Source organism: Heteronotia binoei, chromosome 2 (assembly GCF_032191835.1).
Source record: "Heteronotia binoei isolate CCM8104 ecotype False Entrance Well chromosome 2, APGP_CSIRO_Hbin_v1, whole genome shotgun sequence".
NCBI lineage: Eukaryota > Metazoa > Chordata > Lepidosauria > Squamata > Gekkonidae > Heteronotia > Heteronotia binoei.
In genome coordinates, this window is record NC_083224.1 from 172,040,601 (window position 1) to 172,060,392 (window position 19,792).

Here is a 19,792-nt window from a genome sequence, read left to right on the forward strand (position 1 = left end):
GGAAGAACACAAGGGATGTACGATAGACTTCTAACTCTCTTCACTGCCTTGACAAAGGCCTCTTTGGTCTGCCGTGTTCAGATATGCTGTGCTCAGCTTTGCAAAACCCAATGTGCTAATTCAATATACCAGTTTTCTTACACATTACTTACGGACACATTTCCTACCTTATTTAAGGATGCAGTTCCTTAGATCACAGGAGTGGGGAGGTTCACGAGTCACATTAAAAACCCCCGGCAACCTTCCAGTGTGTAAAACAAGATTGTGTGTACAGGAAAGCTGACATGGGTTCCTGGTTGCAGTCAGGCTGTGAAGAATTTGCTAATGTTTTGGAAAAAGAAATGGAGCTGTTCTAGTCTGAATCTTTCTTTGGGAAGAAAGTTTATTTTCCTTTCCTTTCTGTTTCATGATTGTCTCTGCAGCGGTCCCTAAGTGCAGACAGTTCTCAACAAGATGGCTCAAACTCTCTCTGGACTCTGCGTCTAGGTCACATGGCCTTGGCAGGTGTCCCACTTGTTGAAGGGCCTGGAGATCTCCAGGGATTTCAACTGGTTTCCAGATCACTGGAGAAAAAAGGCTGCTTTGGAGGATGCCCTCTATGGCATTATACCTTGCTGATGTCCTTCCCCTCCCCAAACACCACCTCCTAAACTCTGCTCCCAAAATTTCCAGGAATTTCCCAGCCATGAGTTGGTTGCCCTACCCACTTCCCCGAGGGGCAAGACATTCCAGCTTGGTTCTCCTCGGAAAAGAGACAACTGGAGACTTACAGTGGTTTTGTAACGTTTGTGTAATTTACACATATACAGGTAGAGTGCAGGTGGTAGTAGGAGGTACTCCTACAGGTCAGCTGATTCATCACCCCCACATCAGAAACCCGGAGACAGTGGGCCAGCCCACTCCAATAATGGCTGTGTGTTCCCCTCCCTGCCAACCCCAGTCTGTGCTTTCTTCTCACACCCGCGCCCTTGACTTGGCCCTTCAGCAGTGGGGAGGGCAGGAGGGGCCATCTCTTCCAGCCCTCGCTGGCTGCTTGAACAGAAACACCCTCTGATACTCCAGGAGACAAGCTGCATTAAAGACTGTTTATTGTTCTCATTCTGTTTGTTGTGGGCTCTGGTTCCAAGCCTGTAGGGCAGGAGAAACATTTGCAAACACAAATCTTGTAGCATCCGTAACATCGCAACACCGCCCCCCCCACAGGTTACACTCTCCTCCTTGACTTCTGGGGGTGGACAGGGTTATATACAAGGATTTCTTTTGGTACAGATGAAGCTACAGTTGTGTGCTTCTCTCCCTAGTCTGAAAAGGCTAAAAATAATAGGTCTGTGTGATTAGTGAAACTGCATGGAAGGGGGGAGAATTGACCTCTCTCTGCCTCTACACTACAGCCCTCACCCAAATCACTCTAGTAGCTGCAATTTAAAGAATTCTGGGTCGATCTACTCAGGCAACTTGGCCTTTCAGTTTGACGAAAGGCTAGGAATAAGTGGTTATCACAGGACTGCATTACAATCTATAGCTCTCCTTCCGAGCACTGGAATCTGAACAGCAGAATGTAGATGGAGAGCGGTAGGTCAGGCTTTTCATCATAAAACCTCAATTTCGTTCTGCCCAGAATGTAGCTGGAACCAGTCCTCTCATCTGTTCTATTATTAAATTGGTGCCAAATTGTGGTCCAATGTAATGGGGCCAATAAATACGGTTTAGATTTTGTGTTTGGGGACTGGTTTAAAATCCAGCCAAGTCAGGAAGTTGCAGAACGGCCAAGGACAGCATCTGTTTTCCTTTTTTGAAAATGATTATCCCATCATGGGTCGATAATAAAAACAACTTCCTATGCTAAGCATCTCATAGATTCACGTATCTCCAATAGCAATGAATCCAGAAAACCAAATTGCTCCAGAGTTGTGTTCAAAGGTTTGTTTTGTTTTTCATACTGTTTCATGAAGTGAGAGGCCCACAGTAGTTTTGTTGCAAGGAAGTTAGTTTAGTTTAGTTTTCATTTAGTTTATTTACGATTTATATCCTGCCCTTCCCACCGAAGTTTGAGATTGTCCATGGGTATGGCTCCTCCCCCCACCCCCGCAGTCAAATACCAGCCTTTTGTACGTTTAGTGACCTGCTCAGTTTTGATTTGTGACCTGTAGGACTAATTAGCTATGCTTGTTAGAACAATGCGCTGATGTACTGATTGCCTCTTTTGAGGCTCACTGTGGAATCTGAACGGTTTCAGAAATAAACATTGATTAGCAAGGTTCATTATTTAAAGAATGCAATGGGGGAATTAACAATTGTAGAATTAAAAACCATTAAAAGCTTAGATCCGTATATTCAATTCACATGACATGGGTTTTATAATGGCAGTGCATTAACTTGCTACCTATTTATACAGCAGAGCTTCTGATGTTATGTACAAAGGCAATACAAGCTGCATTAGGTATGTGCACTTGGCATATATCGAGCCGAATACATACCAGAACAATACCTTATCAGTATTTGGGGGGGAGATCTGTATTCAGTTACTGAAGTAGCCCCACCTGAATAAAATCTGATATTATTCAGCTTTTATTTGGGTGTGGTGAGTAAAGGGAAGAGCTGGCTGGCTTCTCTTATAACTCAGTTTAAATTGAGATGCAACAGTAAGCTCATGACTGACTGGGGGTGGCAGCAGCTCAGAGCTCCCACTGCCCCAGCTGATCCTCTTCCAGCCTGGTCTACATGTGAGGAGAGAGCCCTCCCTGCACACACAGGTCCTGGGGCCAGCTTCTGGTTTAAATCACCCCACAGAAGAAGCTCTCCCAGCTGAGTCTGTGTGGCAGGGAGGGAGAGCCTTCCATGCCTGCACAGATCCTATCTTTAAACTTTAAATGCGTGCTGGGTTGAGTTGCAGAGTCGTGCTGCAGTGGCAGTGCAGAACTAGTCAACCCAGCAGGGATTTAAATTTTAAATCCCTTCTCCATTACACCCTATGGAGACTGCAATCCCCTTAGGGTACAATAGAGAGAAATATATTCAGGTTTCCTGAGTATTAACCTGAATACCAGCACAATACCAATACTTGGTATTCAGGATTACTCTGGAATGTCTGAATATTTTCAGGTCAAAAAACCCTGAATCTGCAGTCAATCAAATTTTTTTCTTGCATGCACCTATGTTGCATTTAAGCCGCTGGATTGTTTCTGTGTGCAGAATCTCCCAAACAGAACAGCAAAATTAGCTTAAATAATTTGGGAAAGACTCAGGATGGTTCCACATTGAGGTTTTGAGTCTAAACTGGAGGAGTTCTCTTAATTGTCCACTTTCTGTGCTCTTTCCCAAACCTGGTTTTGCATGATCTTTTGGGAAAGATCACAGTCAAAGCATCTTTGTATGCAGTATGGATGGAAGGGTGTGTGATTTTACATGTCACAGCATTAACACCATTTTCCCAACCACTGGAGGACTTCTTTTACAAAAAATCAGCAATTGACATACTGAACGTTATAGATATCATAATGTAATATGCTGCCAATGTGGTTCTTAATAGAGTAACTGAAATCAGAAGCAGAAAAGACTGGTGAAATTCCATACATATTACTTAAGGCATTATGGCCACAATAGAATGCATTACAGCAATCTTGTATTCCTTGATATACTATAATAAGATGTTTTATTGAGTGCCATCCTAAGAATACTTTTCATGGAGTATTCCACTGACCAGACTTCTGAGTAGACTTTAGGGTTGTGCTGTTAGGGTTATCAACAGTTGTCCTGTAATTGTTTACATTTATGTAAAGGAATGTTGGGAAATTGTTAGGTTCCTCTTATAACACAGCAAGCTTGAGATAACTTGCAGCAATACAAGCTACCATTTCTATTAGACCAGTAGTTTTTTTAAAATGTTAACAAACAGACCGGCGCCAATGTAGCTTCAAAAGAAAACCAGACACTCTTAATGTCCATACCCCCTAGTTAATGAAACTGGCAATCAGAAATGTACTTTACTAGGGAGAGAAGTCTTAATTCAACGAGAATTGCTTCTGAGCAAAGATGCTTCGGCTTATATCAAGTGAGTAGGGCAAATAACAGCATGTCTCTCCCCACAGGGGCATGGTGCGTGTTTTGACTGAAAACCTGGAGATGGCTGGATTAGCATGGCTTATAGGTTTGCCTAAGATCAACAGAGTAACTCAATATAATGTAACTTCATGTGAATGCTTCATTTCCATTTATATTGAGATCAGTGAAATAACAGAAGTTTTCCTCGCCCTCCACCATCCAGGGAAATGAACAGCTCTGAGACACAAGAACCATTCAGACTGAGCTCATTAAAATAAAAATTTATTTTTAAATAAAAATCCCCCTCCCCATTTTTGCATACACTGTGCAATTAGAAAAAAAGCAATCCTGGAACATGGACTAAAAAGCAAAGTGCTGGACAAATGCTGGTAAAACAAAGAAGGCAGCTACACGGACCACCGCCTAAGCCCATCACATTTCAGCATGCAGGCCGCCTAGCAACACAAATGACTGCGTTGTGAGGGACAGCCCAGTAGCCTTGCAGTGGAATCTCTCCCAAGTTGCTGAAAGCGTAACATGGAACATGCTGTAGGGTCACTATAAATGAGTTCCTTAGCCCTGCCCTGCTCCTGTTTATTTGGAAGGCGAGCCTCACTGATTTCAGTGGGACTTGTTTCCATGAAGGTGCATAAATGATGGCAGCCTCAGTTGCAGAATGTTAGGGAGATGGGTTGGGACAGGGTTGAAGGCACTCTCTGGGCCTTGGGTTGTGGAGGGCAATGGGATCAAGGGCAGGGAGGAAAGAAAGCTTGATATAAAGGCTGAAATGGAACTGGGAGTACCCCGGAGCCCAAAGCGAAAAATGAAAAAGAACAAAGGAAGATGAGAAAAAGAAGAATGAAATGGGAGGGACTTCCATGGTCTCAAGCAAGCAGGAAAAGGGGACCTTCTTTCTCTTGTAGAGAGCCAACCTCTCTATGTTGATGGCTGGAGATCTGGAATTACAACTCATCTCCAGACAACAGAGATCAACTCCCCTAAAGCCAGGGCTTTTTTTGTAGCAGGAGCTTCTTTGCATATTAGGCCACACACCCTTGATGTAGCCAGTCCTCCAAGAGTTTACAGGGCTCTTAGTACAGGGCCTAATGTCAGCTGCAAGAGGATTGGCTACAGCAGAAGGCATGGCCTAATATGTAAAGGAGTTCCTGCTACAAAAAAAGCCCTGCCTAGAGCAAATGGCTTCTTTGGAGGGTAGACTCTATGGTAATATGCCACTCTTGAGATCTCTGCCCTCCCAAACCCTGTCCTCTCCCAAATCTCTGGGGATTTCTCAACTCATTTGCCAGCCTTGTCCTTTCATCACAGTGACATTACAGGTACCAGTAAACAGGTGGCACCTGTGACTCCACACCACAGCAGTTACTGTTATATCTGTCACTGTGGAGAAAGACCAGATTTTCCTAGCAACTGTGGCTTAAGGCTGGCAAACGTGCTAGAAGTAGATGTATTACCTAAGGAGCAACCATTTGGGTGCTTGATGGGGTAACGAATGTATATTACCCCTCTGTAAAGACGATTATAGGTGCAGGGCAGTTCAAGCATCACTTGTATATTCTTTTGGTTTCAAAGGGAAAGACAGAACCATGTGCATTCCCTTGCACAGCAGTGGGATGGAACATGTTTAGCTATGGCCCTTGATTAGAAAGGCCTTAAGGAGAAAGAAAAGGGACGACAAAGAAGAATTTGTACTGGTAAAGAAACATTTAATTTATACGGGGTGACAAATTATGTACAGATGCTTACCTTCTGGTAGCCATGGGAGCAGAGCCAGGCAGAAACCCTGGAGCCCCCTGCCCTCCAACCACTAGGCATCCTGCTCAATCCCACCCCCCTCCTGCTAAGATTTCACCATGAATTGCCCACAGATCTACAGCAGTCTCAAGGGCTACAGCAGGGGTGGCCAAACTTGCTTAACATAAGCGCCACACAGAATAAATGTCAGATGTTTGAGAGCCGCAAGACATGAATGCAAGGGAGAGGAAAGAAGGAAACAGATGGGGCGAGGGAGGGATGGAAAGAAAGGAACTTTAAATTCGTTCTCCAACGCCTTCACATTTAAAGAGAGAAATGCCTTCTCCAAGCTGGCCAATGGAGTGGTGGGGGCTTCGAGAGCCACCCAATATGTCTGAAAGAGCCACTTGTGGATCCCAATCCACCGTTTGGCGACTCCGAGGCTACAGCATTTTAAAAGACAAAAGCCGGAGTCTCACTCTGGTGAATTCTGAGCTGCAGTTACAAAATACAGAAAGCCCCTGATTACAGAGTCTGCTGAAAAGATCCTATTGTGGGTTGGCAACATCAGATTGCCATGGTGGGAGTCTAGTAAGGAGGTTCTTGCCATTTAAACATAAGAGCAGGTGGGCGTCACTGGATCCAGCCAAGGTTTTTGCTTTAGCAGTGACCAGCTGCATGTACTCAGGAAGCCCACAAGGGGGCAGCAGCTCCAGTTTCTTGCAACTGGAGCTTAGAATTATCCTATCTCTGAACCCAGGAGTTTATATTCATCTGCTGTGGTTGGGGCTGTTAGAAGACCGATCCCTCCACAGAGGTCCCTGTCCATCTGCATGAGACCCAATTTAGCACACGGATGTATACGGTGGCGATGCATGCTTAAACATACATGTTTGTGCAGCAGTGATTTTGTTTCCCAGCGTACATAAAATATGTCAGTGCAAGACTGTTGGGAAAAAAAATATTCTCCTTTGCATCTAAGTCTTTAAGCAGAAGAGCACAGGCAAACATGCCATGTTGGGTCATGTTGGGTTAATCTGGATGACGGCAGAGTACATGACACCTGAGCACATTAGCAGGGTGCTGGTAAACTCATGCCCTTCTAAGGCCCCTCTGGTACATTTCGATGACAGTTTTTGCATAGTTCCTTCATTCCAAAGACCTTTAGGAAGAAATAATCTGTAAGTCACCCTTAAAGGGGAGGGAGCATCTTCTTGGGGTTGCAGGGTGTGAACCCAAAGTCTCACGAACTGAAGGAAGGAGTCCAGCTCTTGGGGACCTCCCTCCGCTCTAGACCAGCAGAGATGGCCTCTTTTCCAGCAGGAGCAGCTTGGGCTGGGCTGAAATCCACAGATCTTCTTCTTTCTTCTTCCTTCTTTTCTTCCCATGGGAAGAACCGCTGCTGCCGCCGCCGTTGTCCTTTTGCCGCCGCTGACTGCAGCAGCAACAGTGGCAACAGATGACGAGACTGATGAGAAGGACCAGGACGGGCAGGCAAATCAGGACCGCCAGGCAGACAGTGTTGTAGACGCCTTCCTGATGCTTGGAGCGGATGAAAGTCCCAATGGAGTGGAAAAAGGAGCTGATCTGCTCCATGGGGGCTCTCGGCGGGGAAGAGAGATGTTTGCGGAGGGCTGCGAAGACCCCTTCCTTTATCCTTGGCTTGCACCTTACAGTGGGAGGCCTTCGTTGAGGGGATCAGCCTTCCAATGGTGTAAAGGAAAAAAAAAATCTCCCAACCTGCAAAGAGAGAAAATCTCCCAACCTGCAAAGAGAGAAAACAAAACAAAAGCTAAGCTGGGCTGTGAAAGGCAGTCCTTTCTGTGTAAAAGCTCCAGAGCTCTGCTGACAGATGCCTCTGAGAACCAGAGCACAGTAGGTCTAGCAAGATTTGCAAAGGAAGACCCCACACAATAATGCTCACGATGGTATTCCTATGGAACTATCACATCCAGATTAGTAACACATCATGAGGCATCTGTCCCTCTATGGGAGCTAAGAAGTCTCCCTGTTTGCCTGGCTCTTCCTGCCGTACCAGTCTTCGTATCAGGGATCCCACAGGAGAGATTTTATTTGGTGTGTGTGTGTGTGGGGGGGTGAGGACAGTCACACACCAGCATCATTTTTTCCTTTCTACCCACCCTGGAGGGCCAGTTTGGTGTAGTGGTTAAAGTGTGCAGACTCTTATCAGGGAGAACCAGGTTTGATTCCCCACTCCTCCATTTGCAGCTGCTGGAATGGACTTGGGTCAGCCATAGCTCTCACAGGAGTTATCCTTGAAAGGGCAGTTGCTGTAAGAGCTCTCTCAGCCCCACCTATCTCACAGGGTGTCTGTTGTGTGTGTGTGTGGGGCGGGGGGGAGGTAAAGGAGATTGTGACCACTCTGAGACTCAGAGTATATCCAATATAATCTTCTTCTTCTATGAGGCCCAGAGCAGTTTACCTCATTCTCCTCTCCACCATTTTAACCTGACAACAACCCTGTGTGGTAGGCTAGGCTGAGTGTGTGTGGCTGGCCCAAGGTGACCCAGGGAGTTTCCACAGCAGGGTGCAGATTCCAACCTAGCCCAACATTCTAATCACTACACTGCACCAGCTCTCTCACTTCTGGAGAAAAACTGGAAGTGACATCATGAAGTTGGAGGCAGTGATCTCGGCTCTGGCGAAACTCTATGATTAAACTACAGAGGGTTTTTCTAGCAAGTCCTAGAGTGTCCTCCCACATCATAACTTCCCCTCCAGGTTTTTGCCAGGAGTGACATCATGCACTGGTATGACACAGGCATTCTTGCCCCATTTTTTTCCCTCCACCATTTTATTCTTTGAGGAGCCAGTGGGCAACTTGGGGGATTGCTAGCATAGCAGGAGACCTAGCTCCCCTAAAGGCTACTGCCTAGTAGGAGATCTGGTATAACAAAGAAGCCTAGAGTCCTCACAATTACCTCATTCAAATCTTGCCTCAGTGATAAACTAAGACAAGTAACTTCCTTAGCCTCAGGTCCCCCCCCCCCCCACCCCCACAACCCTGGCATAATAGTACTGGCCTTCTTTATTGGGCTATTGTATGGATTGCAATTAGGTTATATGTGAGATGTCTCATTTACCCTAAGGTGCTCAAAAAGGTAAACGTAGTCGCCTGTGCAAGCACCAGTCATTTCTGACTCTGGGGTGACATTGCATCATGACGTTTTCGCGGCAGACTTTTTACGGGGTGGTTTGCCATTGCCTTCCCCAGTCATCTACACTCCCTCCCCCAGCAAGCTGGGTACTCATTTTACTGACCTTGGAAGGATGGAAAGCTGAGTCAACCTTGAGCCGGCTACCTGAACCCAGCTTCCGCTGGGATCGAACTCCAGTCATGAGTAGAGAGTTTGACTGCAGTACTGCAGCTTTACCACTCTGCGCCACGGGGCTAGTTATATGACTGCAATTAGATTATATGTGAAATGTCTCATTTACCCCAAGGTGCTACATAAATGCAAAATGTTATTGGATGGAAACTTAGACAAATCTCTACAGACCAGACAGAGATGAAAAGAGAACAGAAGTGACCTGTATGGGCCAGAATACACTTAAACAGCTAGGTGACAGGCAGACCCTCAATAGAAGTTATTTTCCCCCAAGCACAGAAACAAGGTAGCGGAAGGAAGGCTGTGCCTGCCATCAATGCTGCAATCTTAAGAACACTTTCCTGAGAGGTAGCTTCACTGAATGAAATGGGAATTACTTCTGAGGGAGCCATTTTAGGATTGGCCCCTGTGGCCCTTTTTGTGAAGCCTTCACAGCCACAGACTGTACATGTGCCTGCCTGAAATTAGATGGCAAAAATGTGACACCCAGTCTTAACGCTCCCAGGGGGAAAGTGGGAATCCAAATTTCTGGTCTGGTTTCATTGTATTACAATCTCCACCTTCTCTGCTGTGATGGAATTCTTTAGTAAAGGAAAGATCCAAGTGGGCAGCCGTGTTGGTCTGAAGCAGTAGAACAAGGTAGGCGTCAAGTTGCACCTTTAAGACCAACAAAGTTTTATTCAGAATGTAAGCTTTCATGTGTGCATGCACACTTCTTCAGATGAGGAATCAGGTACCGTGAGCAGAGCTACATATAGCTGGTAGGCAGTGGTTTAGAGTGCAAAACGGTACAAATTTAAAATCCAATGACAGAATAGTAACATTAACAAATTGAGCAAACCTTCGATCTGGGTAGCATGAGCGTGAGAAACCAATAGAACAGTAACATGTCAAAATGTGAGAATGTCTGCTAATCACTCTATTGTTATAAGCCTGGGCCAAAATGAGAGCATTTCTTTCTCAGAAGTTTTTCCCATCCAACTAATTTACCTTTTAACATGTAACATGTTAACATGTAACATACCTATAGTTTGCCATTAGAAGAAAAATACATTAAAATACAGCTTAGTAAAGGAAAATTTAGGTTTAAATGGGATGTCACACTTTGAGACAGTTCACACATTGTTTATAGGTGCGGGCCAAAGGCATTTTAAGTGCACCATTTAGTGTGAGAACTGTGGAGGCATATATATATATATATATTTGCAAAAACAGGTTGCATTCATTGAGAACCTACAATTAACTGGGGCTCCCTGTTCCACGTACTTGCCAAGACAAGCCTAACATTGCCACTATGGGACAGGTAAATAAGCCTCCAGACATTATGTGTGCCATCTGAAAATGTGTGAAGCATCTAAAAACGTAACATACGAATGAGGCAAGTGATACACATCAAGGAACCAGGACTGGATGCAGCTCCTTTACAGTGCGTTATAGGGATGCCAGCCTCCAGATGGGACCTGGGGATCCCTTGGAATTACGGCTTATCTCCAGACTACAGAGATCAGCTCCCCTGGAGAAAATGGCTGCTTTGGAGGGTGGACTCTATGGTATTTTACCCCACTGAGGTTCCTGTCCTCCCCAGGCTCCATTTTCAAATCTTGAGAACTTTCCCAACCCTGCTGGTGCCCAGGGAGGACTTGGCAACCTCTGTATACTTAGCATGATCCACAGATCTGCTGTGGACTTGACTCAGTTATCTGCTTCCGATCCTTTGTGGTATTTCACTGCAGCCTTCCTTTGTCTTGCATCTCTCTATAATACTGATTGTGATGCTTGAGTTGCTACTTCTGGTCTCAAGACTCAGATCATACCCTTCTGACTACTAATCTTTCAGTCACATCTGGCACATTTGGTAGTTAAGAGGGACTTTTTTTATCAGTCCATGCATATCCCTACACCCCCCCCTCCCCAGTATCTTCTGATCAGCCCAACCACAGGGAGTCATGACAGATGATTTGTGCAAGAGAAAGTCAGCATCCAGATAGCATCCAGGAGGCAGATGAACTTTGCATAATAAGTTCATTATTGGCAACAACATGTTAACCTCACAGACAAGACCAGTTTGTCTTGGCCCCATTTAAGAGATCTCATACTGTTGCAGATGCTGGATAACTTGCTTATAATCCGGGATGATTGCCTGATGTTTTTTGACTATGAGATTCAAGAAGAGACGCTCTCCCACTGGCTCCTGGAATGCAATACCCACTAGCATTCAGGGAAAATGATACCTTTCACCATGTGAGAAGAGACAAACAGACAGTATGGAACCAGTTTCTAAGTTGCCTTCAGAGGCAGAGTGTGGTGTGAGCTGATGGAAGCCAGAGCATCCTTTTGGGGGATCTGGTGCCTGAATACCAGCTGTGCTGTCTGCTCAAAAAGTCTCATTTGCCTCCACTATGCTCTTTTCTGTAAATAAAGCTAATCATAGGAAGACACCACTGGACTCTTCTCCTCCAAAAGAAAACAAATCCTGCTGGCCTGCATCTGGACTTCTCCATGCATGAAAAACTGGGCAGCGCAAAATATTTTATTTAAAAGATTTGTACCCCGATTTCTGCCTCAGGACCTTCGAAGCGAGACAATAAGAAGAACCAATTTCAAATAAAGGTAAAGGCAATCCCCTGTGCAAGCAATAGTTGTTTCTGACTCTGGGGTGACGTTGCTTTCACAACGTTTTCATGGCAGACTTTTTACGGGGTGGTTTGCCGTTGCCTTCCTCAGTCATCTACACTTTATCCCCCAACAAGTTGGAGACTCATTTTACCAACCTTGGTATATTGAATATTCAACAACTTAAATCAATAGAGTGGTAAAACCCAAAAGCAAAAGAGAAGAGATTGGATTTATACCTTGCACTTCACTACCTGAAGAAGTCTCAGAGTGACTTACAATCTCCTTTCCCTTCCTCTCCCCACAACAGACACCCTGCGAGGTCGGTGGGGCTGAGAGAGCTCTTTCAAGAACTACTCTTGAGAGAACTGTGACTGACCCAAGGTCACCCAGCAGCAGCGTGTGGAGGAGTGGGGAATCAAACCTGGTTCTCCCAGATTATTATTGTTTGTTTATTTATATTCCTTCCGTTTCCCCATTGAGGGCTCAGAGTGGAGTACATCATCGGAGTCTGCACTCCTTAACCACTACACCAAACAAAAAAAAAGCCAGTAAAATCGATACACTCAAAAGAGAGATTCAGAGATGAGCTCTCCCACACGTTTCCTGGTGTAACTTATCCACTAACATAACAAAGGCCACTTCAGTACCAAAACTGAGCTGGACACTAATGCAGCCACACATATTTCCGTGGGGTTTATGAGGAATTCCTGAAAGGGATCAAGGCACAGTGTTTCTGCTGCCATTCAAAGCCCAGTCGTTCTCATGAAGCGATGGAAAGGACCAGTGAGTAGCAGCTGATTTACGGCAACCCCACAGGGTTTCCAAGGCAAAAGACCAACAGAGGTAGTTTGCCATTGCCTGCCTCTGGGCTTCCTTGGTAGTCTCCCATCCATGTACTGCCTCTGCCTGGGTTCCGAGATCCAGTGAAGTCTGGCTAGCCTGGACCACCCAGGTCACGGCTGCTGATCCCATCTACAGTTACTTAAAAGTAAGTCCCAGTGAGTTCAATATAACTTATCCCAAGGAAACATGCTGAGTCTGAAGAGTCTGATCTATAGTTCTATGTGAGCTTCAAACCAGTATAAATCATGACTCCCCCCCCCCACAAGAATCTTGAGAATTGTAGTTTGATTAGGGTGATCAGAATTCTCTTCTAGAAATCCCAGCACCCTTCTTCCTCACCCGCTGTTCAGCCATTTTGAGTCTGCATGCTACAAAGAGGAAAATAAAAATCCTTAGGAGTTGCAAATTCTATGAGTGGTCAAGCTGTCAGTCTTCTTTCCTTCCATCCAAGATGTAGGATAGATTCTTCATCTTCACTACATTAGATGGGGATGAAGATGGGGACATCCTTTCAGCCAGCAAACTTGCCTGGCTCCTTCTTGTAAGGGAGCTCTGGGGAATTCTTCCTTTGTCTCTAGAGGTGAAATGACACCACCCTCTTAGCTGAATAATTCCCATAATGTGTAAAGTGAGAAACAAATTAATTAAAGGATCCTATGCCCCAAAGTATCCATCCATAGCAGGCAGCTTTTTTTTGTAACAGGAACTCCTTTGCATATTAGGCCACGCACCTCCTGGTGTAGCCAATCCTCCTGGAACTTTCAGTAGGCCCTGTAAGAAGAGCCCTGTAAGATCTTGAAGGACTGGCTACATAAGAGGGGTGTGGCCTAACATGCAAAGGAGTTCCTGCTACCAAAAAAGGCCCTGGTTAAATCTCTGCATGGTTCTTTGGTCTAATGCCCTCTTTCTCATTCAGACTACAGGAAGAAGATAATTCCACACTATCACCACACAGGCATTTTTGAATGATTAAATGCAATGCAGCCAGACACCAGCTGAATTAATCACTGATCCTCACAGAAGGAGCTTGCATTGCATCTCTGTATGAGTTACTGCTCCAAGAGTGCCTTCTTCAAATCTTGAGATGCAATGCGAGTTCTTGCAGAGGCCAGGGAGGTGGGTTCCTCTGAAGAGCAGTAAAGATCAATAATCCCTTTTACTAGGGCTTTTTTGCTAGACCCCCCCAAGCAGGAACTTATTTGCATATTAGGTCACACCCCCTGATGCCAAGCTAGCCAGAACTGTGACCTGTGCACTCCTGCTCAAAAAATGCAGTGCCATGCTAAAAGCTGCAGCTTGAGATTGGCACCCCATCTTCCACAGCACATCTGACAAAAGCACTGGGGTGGACAGTGACATAAACCCTGATTCAATTTGTCTGCCTTGTTTTCCTCACACATTTTAAGCAAACTATAATATCCAAAGTATCGCACATACACTTAATTAAATATCAATTGATTTCCCCCTTTATATATAAAAACCCCAGAATAATTTTAAAAAGTTGAATGGGTGAAGGCTGATTAGTGATGGTACTAGTTTCATGCCAATAAGTGCTGGCCGCACTCAGTTGGTTTAAGACTTGATTTCCCTAGAGCTTGACCTGGAAGAGAAGCCTGTATGTTTAAACTAACCCCTTCAAGAGCACAAGTGTTTATGTGGTGCTGAATGCCTCAGGTCACACAGGATCAAGCTGTGCTCTGAGACAGGCACTAGAAAAACAGAAGGCACAACAAGAAGGCAGATGGACAAATATCTTTGGTATTTGCACTCTGGGTGACCCATGCCTTGGGCTTACCCACATTCTCTCTTGGTTTCCTGATATGTTGGGCAATTGCTGCACCGGCCTTTGCAACCCTCGCCTGCCTTCGCAACTTTGCTACTGCCCTGAATCCTTATATAGGGGTCATGGCTCAGCTTTTGACTGCCTGCTTTGTGGTCTTCCTGAGGCACTGGAAAGAGAACATGAGACTTCGGTCTGATCAGATGAATACAATACACATGTAGCTGCCTGATATTGAATCTGATGACTGGTCCACCAAAGTCAGTACTGCTCAGGCTGGCAACAGTTCTCCAGAGTCTCAGGTAGAGGTTTTCCACATCACCTGCTGCCAGACCCTTTCTTAAAGCTGGCAACGGCAGGGATTGAACCTGGGACCTTTTGCATGCCAAGCAGATGCTCTACCACTGAGCCACGGCCCCTCCCCAAACAGACAACCATGACATCCCTGGCAAGAGCAGGACTGCAGCTTTCTGCCCTTTATCCAAGGAGATCATAGTGGCCTGTAAGGTTGTCAGCTCTGGATTGGGAATACCTGGAGATTTCAGGGGTGGAGCTTAGGGAGGGTGGGGTTTGAAGAGGGATGGGGCCACACTGATGTATAATGTCATGGAGTCCATACTCCAAAGTGCCATTTTCTCCAGGAGAACTATCTCTGTTGTCCAGAGATGGGTTGTAATTCTGGGAGATCTCCAGGCCCATCTGGACACTGGCAACCCTAGTGGCCTCTCTGGCTCTCCCTTCTTCTGTTTTAACTTTGTGACAGAGGTTAGGCTGAGGGAGTGAGACTGGCCCAAAGTCCCCAAATGATCTCACCCCAACTGCCATTTCATAGTGACAGATGGCATATGCCAATTCAGGGTGGGCTCTAGAAAAAAGGACTGGAAACGTTTATTTCACTTTTTTAATACACCACCTTTCTTTCCAATGGGAGCTCAAAAATGGCTTACATCCTTCTCCTCTTCTCCATTTCATCCTCAAAACAACCCTGAAAGGTAAGTTGGGCTGAAAGTGTGAGTGGCCCAAGGTCACCCAGTGAGCTTCCTTGGTAAAATGGAGATTTGAACCCAGATCGCCCAGATTCTAGTCAGGCAGTCTAATCACCACACCACACTGGCTCTCTCATCTGAGCACTACAAGGAGGTTCTGCGTAGATGTAAATGTTCAAAGAGGCAGGGCAGATTAGGAACTTCTGCTGTGGATTCCCCGTTTTGGACCGTTCTTGTGCCACAGGTTCACTGTGGCTCACATTCTGTTCCTCCTGCCATCCAGTTTACTTGGAAGACTTTGGAAGTGATGCATGTTGGCCATATAACCCTATCAAATGGACAAAATCCAGGCGACATTAGACACTATCGACCCCTACCAGGCTTATTCCAAGTACATAGCGAGCTGGTTCCCTATCTTAGAAAAAATTGATAGTGATCCATTTTATATTAATTCTTACAACAAATCTAAATTATATAAAGATTTTTTGTGGCTATAATTTACTTTAATATATTTAACTATGTAAGCCTACTATTGGTTTTTCTCCTTTATTTTCTATGTTTAATGTGTGTTATTGTATTGGTTATTTTTATTAATGTATGTACCTTTTATACTTATCTATGATATGTTCATTTTCAGATTTTTCATTAATAAAATCATTTGAAATTTAAAAAAAAAAAGAAAAAAGAAAAAGAAAAACACTGCTGGTAACCAGTGAACATATGCTGTAAGAACCAATGAAGAGCGGTAAAGACACAAAATGGAAATCTGGAGCAACTGGGCAGCGTAGGAAGATATGAACAATGACTTGGATCCTAAGGTGAGAGCCAGTCTGGTGTAATGGTTAAGTGTACGGGCTCTTATCTGGGAGAACTGGGTCCTCCACTTTCAGCTGCTGGAATGGCCTTGGGTTAGCCATAGCTCTTGCAAGCGTTGTCTTTGAAAGGGCAGCTTCTGTGAAAGCTCTCTCGGCCCCGCACACCTCACAAGGTGTCTGTTGTGGAGGAAGAAGATAAAGGAGATTGTAAACCGCTCTGAGTCCCTGATTCAGAGAGAAGGGCGGGGTATAAATCTGCAATTCTTCTTCTATTCTGCTAGGAGAGTGACACTTCTGGTGTGTTCACACTACACTAGTTTTACATCTGGATTTTTGCTACTCTTACACAGTAAAAATCTGGATGTAAAATGCATTATTTAGCATAGTGTGAATGCACAAAAAGTGGTGGAGAATTTCTGCTGATTTCCCATTCTCATGGCAGACTCCTCCTCTTTATCTTCTATTCTGCTGGTCATCAAGGGACCCCCAGAAGCGTACATTGCGAGTTGCAGTGCGGGAGGTACATTGCGAGTTGCAGTGCGGGAGAGGTGGGGAAGTCTTGCTCCATGGGTGATGCTTAGGGTCGAACCAAATGTCTGAATTAAAAAAAAACCCCTGGAATAAGGGGATAGACTTGTTAAAGATTTGTCACCTTGGAATCAAATGCTGGTGTTCTGGAACTTCAAAATCCAGGAAATAACTGGGGTAAGGAATTTCCCCTGCAATGAACAATCAAGCAAGGAAAAAGCTGGAGGAGAAGAGGAAGCCCCAAAGTGGGATCGGCTGACTCAATCAAGGAAGCTGCTAGCCTTCAGTCTGCAAGACTTGAGCAAAGCTCTTAATGATAGGATATTCTGGAGGTCATTAATTCAAAGGGTCACTGTACCTTGGAAGTGACTTGCCAGCACTTAACACACTTAACTGGAACAGTTGCAAGCTATTCCCCAGTGCTCAAGCCAATTGCTTGACAGCTATGTCGCTCTTCCTTCTCTACAGGAACACCGGAGGTTTGCAAAGTGATGACAAAGAGTGGCTTTTATTCCAAGAGACTCCTTTGTAAAGTTATTTTCTAAGACCAAACTGGTTATGAAAAGCACCTGTGGCAGCACTAGTCCAACCAGAAGGGGGCTATGATACAGTAAAGTTACACTGTCTCTTGGAAAAAAAATATTTTGGAATGCTCATTTTCCTTTTCACCTAGCAGAAACTGGGATGGGTCAGAGGCCAGGGCTTCCTTACACTTACAACTAATGAACAGTTAAAACTTCATTCATTTTTAAACCTGCCGGGTCTCATCTAAGCTCCTTATTGGATCCTTTGATATAAAATCAACCTGCATGCAAGCGGCACTGTGCACAAAACAGGAATACCATTTCAGGGAAGACATTTTGATGGTAAGGGCGGGAGACTCATAGGAAGTTTTAAATGCCTGCTTCTTGAATACCTCGGAAATGAAACAGCAAGCTCCTGCATCGGTTGTGTATTGCACTGTGGTGAATGCTTGCAGGACTTCTTTTGTAGCAGGAATTCCTTTGCATATTAGGCCACACACCCCTGATGTAGCCAATCCTCCAAGAGCTTACAAGGCTCTTCTTACAGGGCCTACTGTAAGCTCCCCGAGGACTGGCTACATCAGGGGTGTGTGGCCTAATATGCAAAGGAGTTCCTGCTACAGAAAAAGCCCTGAATGTTTGTATACTCCCTAATACCTGCGACAGTGCCAACAAACATTGTTTCCTTTTATGGGGGAAGTACATCAAAAGGAGAACTATTTCGTATCATCTTCTGTCTGAGGTCCTACAGGGTGCTGAATGGTTCAGGGGCATTTAAACATGAGTGGGGCAAGGTGAAGATGCAAACCAAAATAGCGTGGTCAGAGTTCAGTCCTTTAGTCATACATGGTGTCTGATGGTCATCTCAAGAGCAGGTTCAGGGCAACTCCAGAAGCAGTCCAACAGGTCATAGGTGCACAGACCTAGTGGCATCAGGATCTGGAGTAGTTTGATTCATTGCTTGCACAGCTGGCCTCTCCTCCTCTCTGCTTTGCTTGACTGGGAAGCTTATTTCACAGTTGGGCTGCGTCAGGCCACTGTGTGCCCGTTCCTCCTTACTAACAAGCCCCAGGTGTCTCTGGGCTGTTAACTGCGCACTCCGTCTTCTTTCCAGCATTTCATGCTGGACACTCCTCCTTTTGTGCTCCAGTGTCTCTGGAGACAGAGGAGGTGGGGTGAGCTGTGGAATCCCGTCTGATCCTGAGTCATGAGCTTTGACAGCTGAGACGTTGCTCTTGGACTATAGATCCTCATCTGGCAGAGTAGCAGCAACCATGGGAGATAGGCTGCCTGTAACTGACTGTGAGCTGGGGGCCTGCTTCCACTGCTCCTTCCTCATCCCCAGAGCCCTCTGCCTCATCTGGCCTGACTGTCTATGGCTGATCCACAACAACTTCTATGGTGGTGGTCCCCACCACGTGGTGCCTGCCAAATATTTTTAGGAAGTTGGTAAGGCCATGAGGGGTTTGCCCTGTGAGGCTTCTTAGCACCTACCTGAGATTTGCTTAGTAGCACAGGTTTTAAAGAGTGTTGCTTTGGTGGCAGCTGCCAACACAACTCAAGGATCTTCCCTATGTGGCTGCAGGTAAACTGTGGCAGCCATTTTGTGGTTGGCTCCGCCTCCCGTGGCAGACCATCTTGTGGCTGTGACCATCATGTTGTGTCAGAATCCCAAAAGTACTTACAGAGTCAAAAAGGTCAAGGACTCCTTCTCTATGGCATCCTGTTTTATGTGGAGGGGATATATAAAATATCATTTGCACCCCACTCATTGTCTCAAGCACTGTATATATGACATTCCGTATGTTAAAATTCACATATGTAGAGGAAGAAAGGGCACAAGTGTGCCAGGCATGCCCTCACATGACTGGTGACTTGTGAGCAAGGTGTCTATATGTACAGGAAGTATATGTGTGAGGCTCCTTTCCTGTGATCTGGAACCATAAAATATAGCAGTGTTCCTGATTGGGGGGCGGGGGGGGGGAGAGCATTGCATATAGACTTCCTGAGCATGTAGATTCCTTACTCTCTAGCCACCAGTTCCATGATGGCAGGGCCAGACTCCATGCTCATTAGCAGGTGATTATGTGTATTTGGAGGTCAGACCCAGGGTGTTCACGGTAATTCTTTCCCCCATTGCAGACTGACTTTATTTGCACATAATTTCATATGCAGACAGTCAAAAATAGCAGAGTTTGGAATTCTACCACCTCATTCTGTGTGCTAACGGTCAGCTCAAAGGTTCTTTAGGAGGTACATTGGCCAGAGAGAGATAATACCACATGAGACCTGAAATAAAAGGGAAGAGAGGGAACACCTTGCCCCCCCTCAAGTGCTCTTCCTGAGGTAAACATCCATTCTGTTTGGTTCATGAAGAGAATCCTGAGGCACTTCATTGCAGACTATACGGATTGGCAAATGTACACATACCACAGCCCACTTTAGTTTAGGAATCTATCAGTGTCAACATCTCCAATGGTAAATGCCTGCACCACATTCCTGGACATGTTCAGTTGCCAGCATCAATGACACATCTTCATATCATCAAAAGTCTACC

At 45.3% G+C, this 19,792-nt stretch overlaps 1 protein-coding gene across 1 annotated transcript; it reads right to left on the reverse strand.

The window, feature by feature from the left end:
- Nucleotides 1-7,005: 7,005 nt before the first annotated feature.
- Nucleotides 7,006-7,474, reverse strand: KIAA0040 (KIAA0040 ortholog). The gene has a single exon (XM_060233365.1). It carries the CDS (start codon nucleotides 7,387-7,389, stop codon nucleotides 7,084-7,086), a length of 306 nt encoding a protein of 101 aa, XP_060089348.1. The 5' UTR covers nucleotides 7,390-7,474; the 3' UTR covers nucleotides 7,006-7,083.
- Nucleotides 7,475-19,792: the final 12,318 nt, after the last annotated feature.

Excerpts from the sequence above, each read along its gene's own strand:
- KIAA0040 (XM_060233365.1), bottom strand. The coding sequence starts at position 7,389 with ATGGAGCAGATCAGCTCCTTTTTCCACTCCATTGGGACTTTCATCCGC.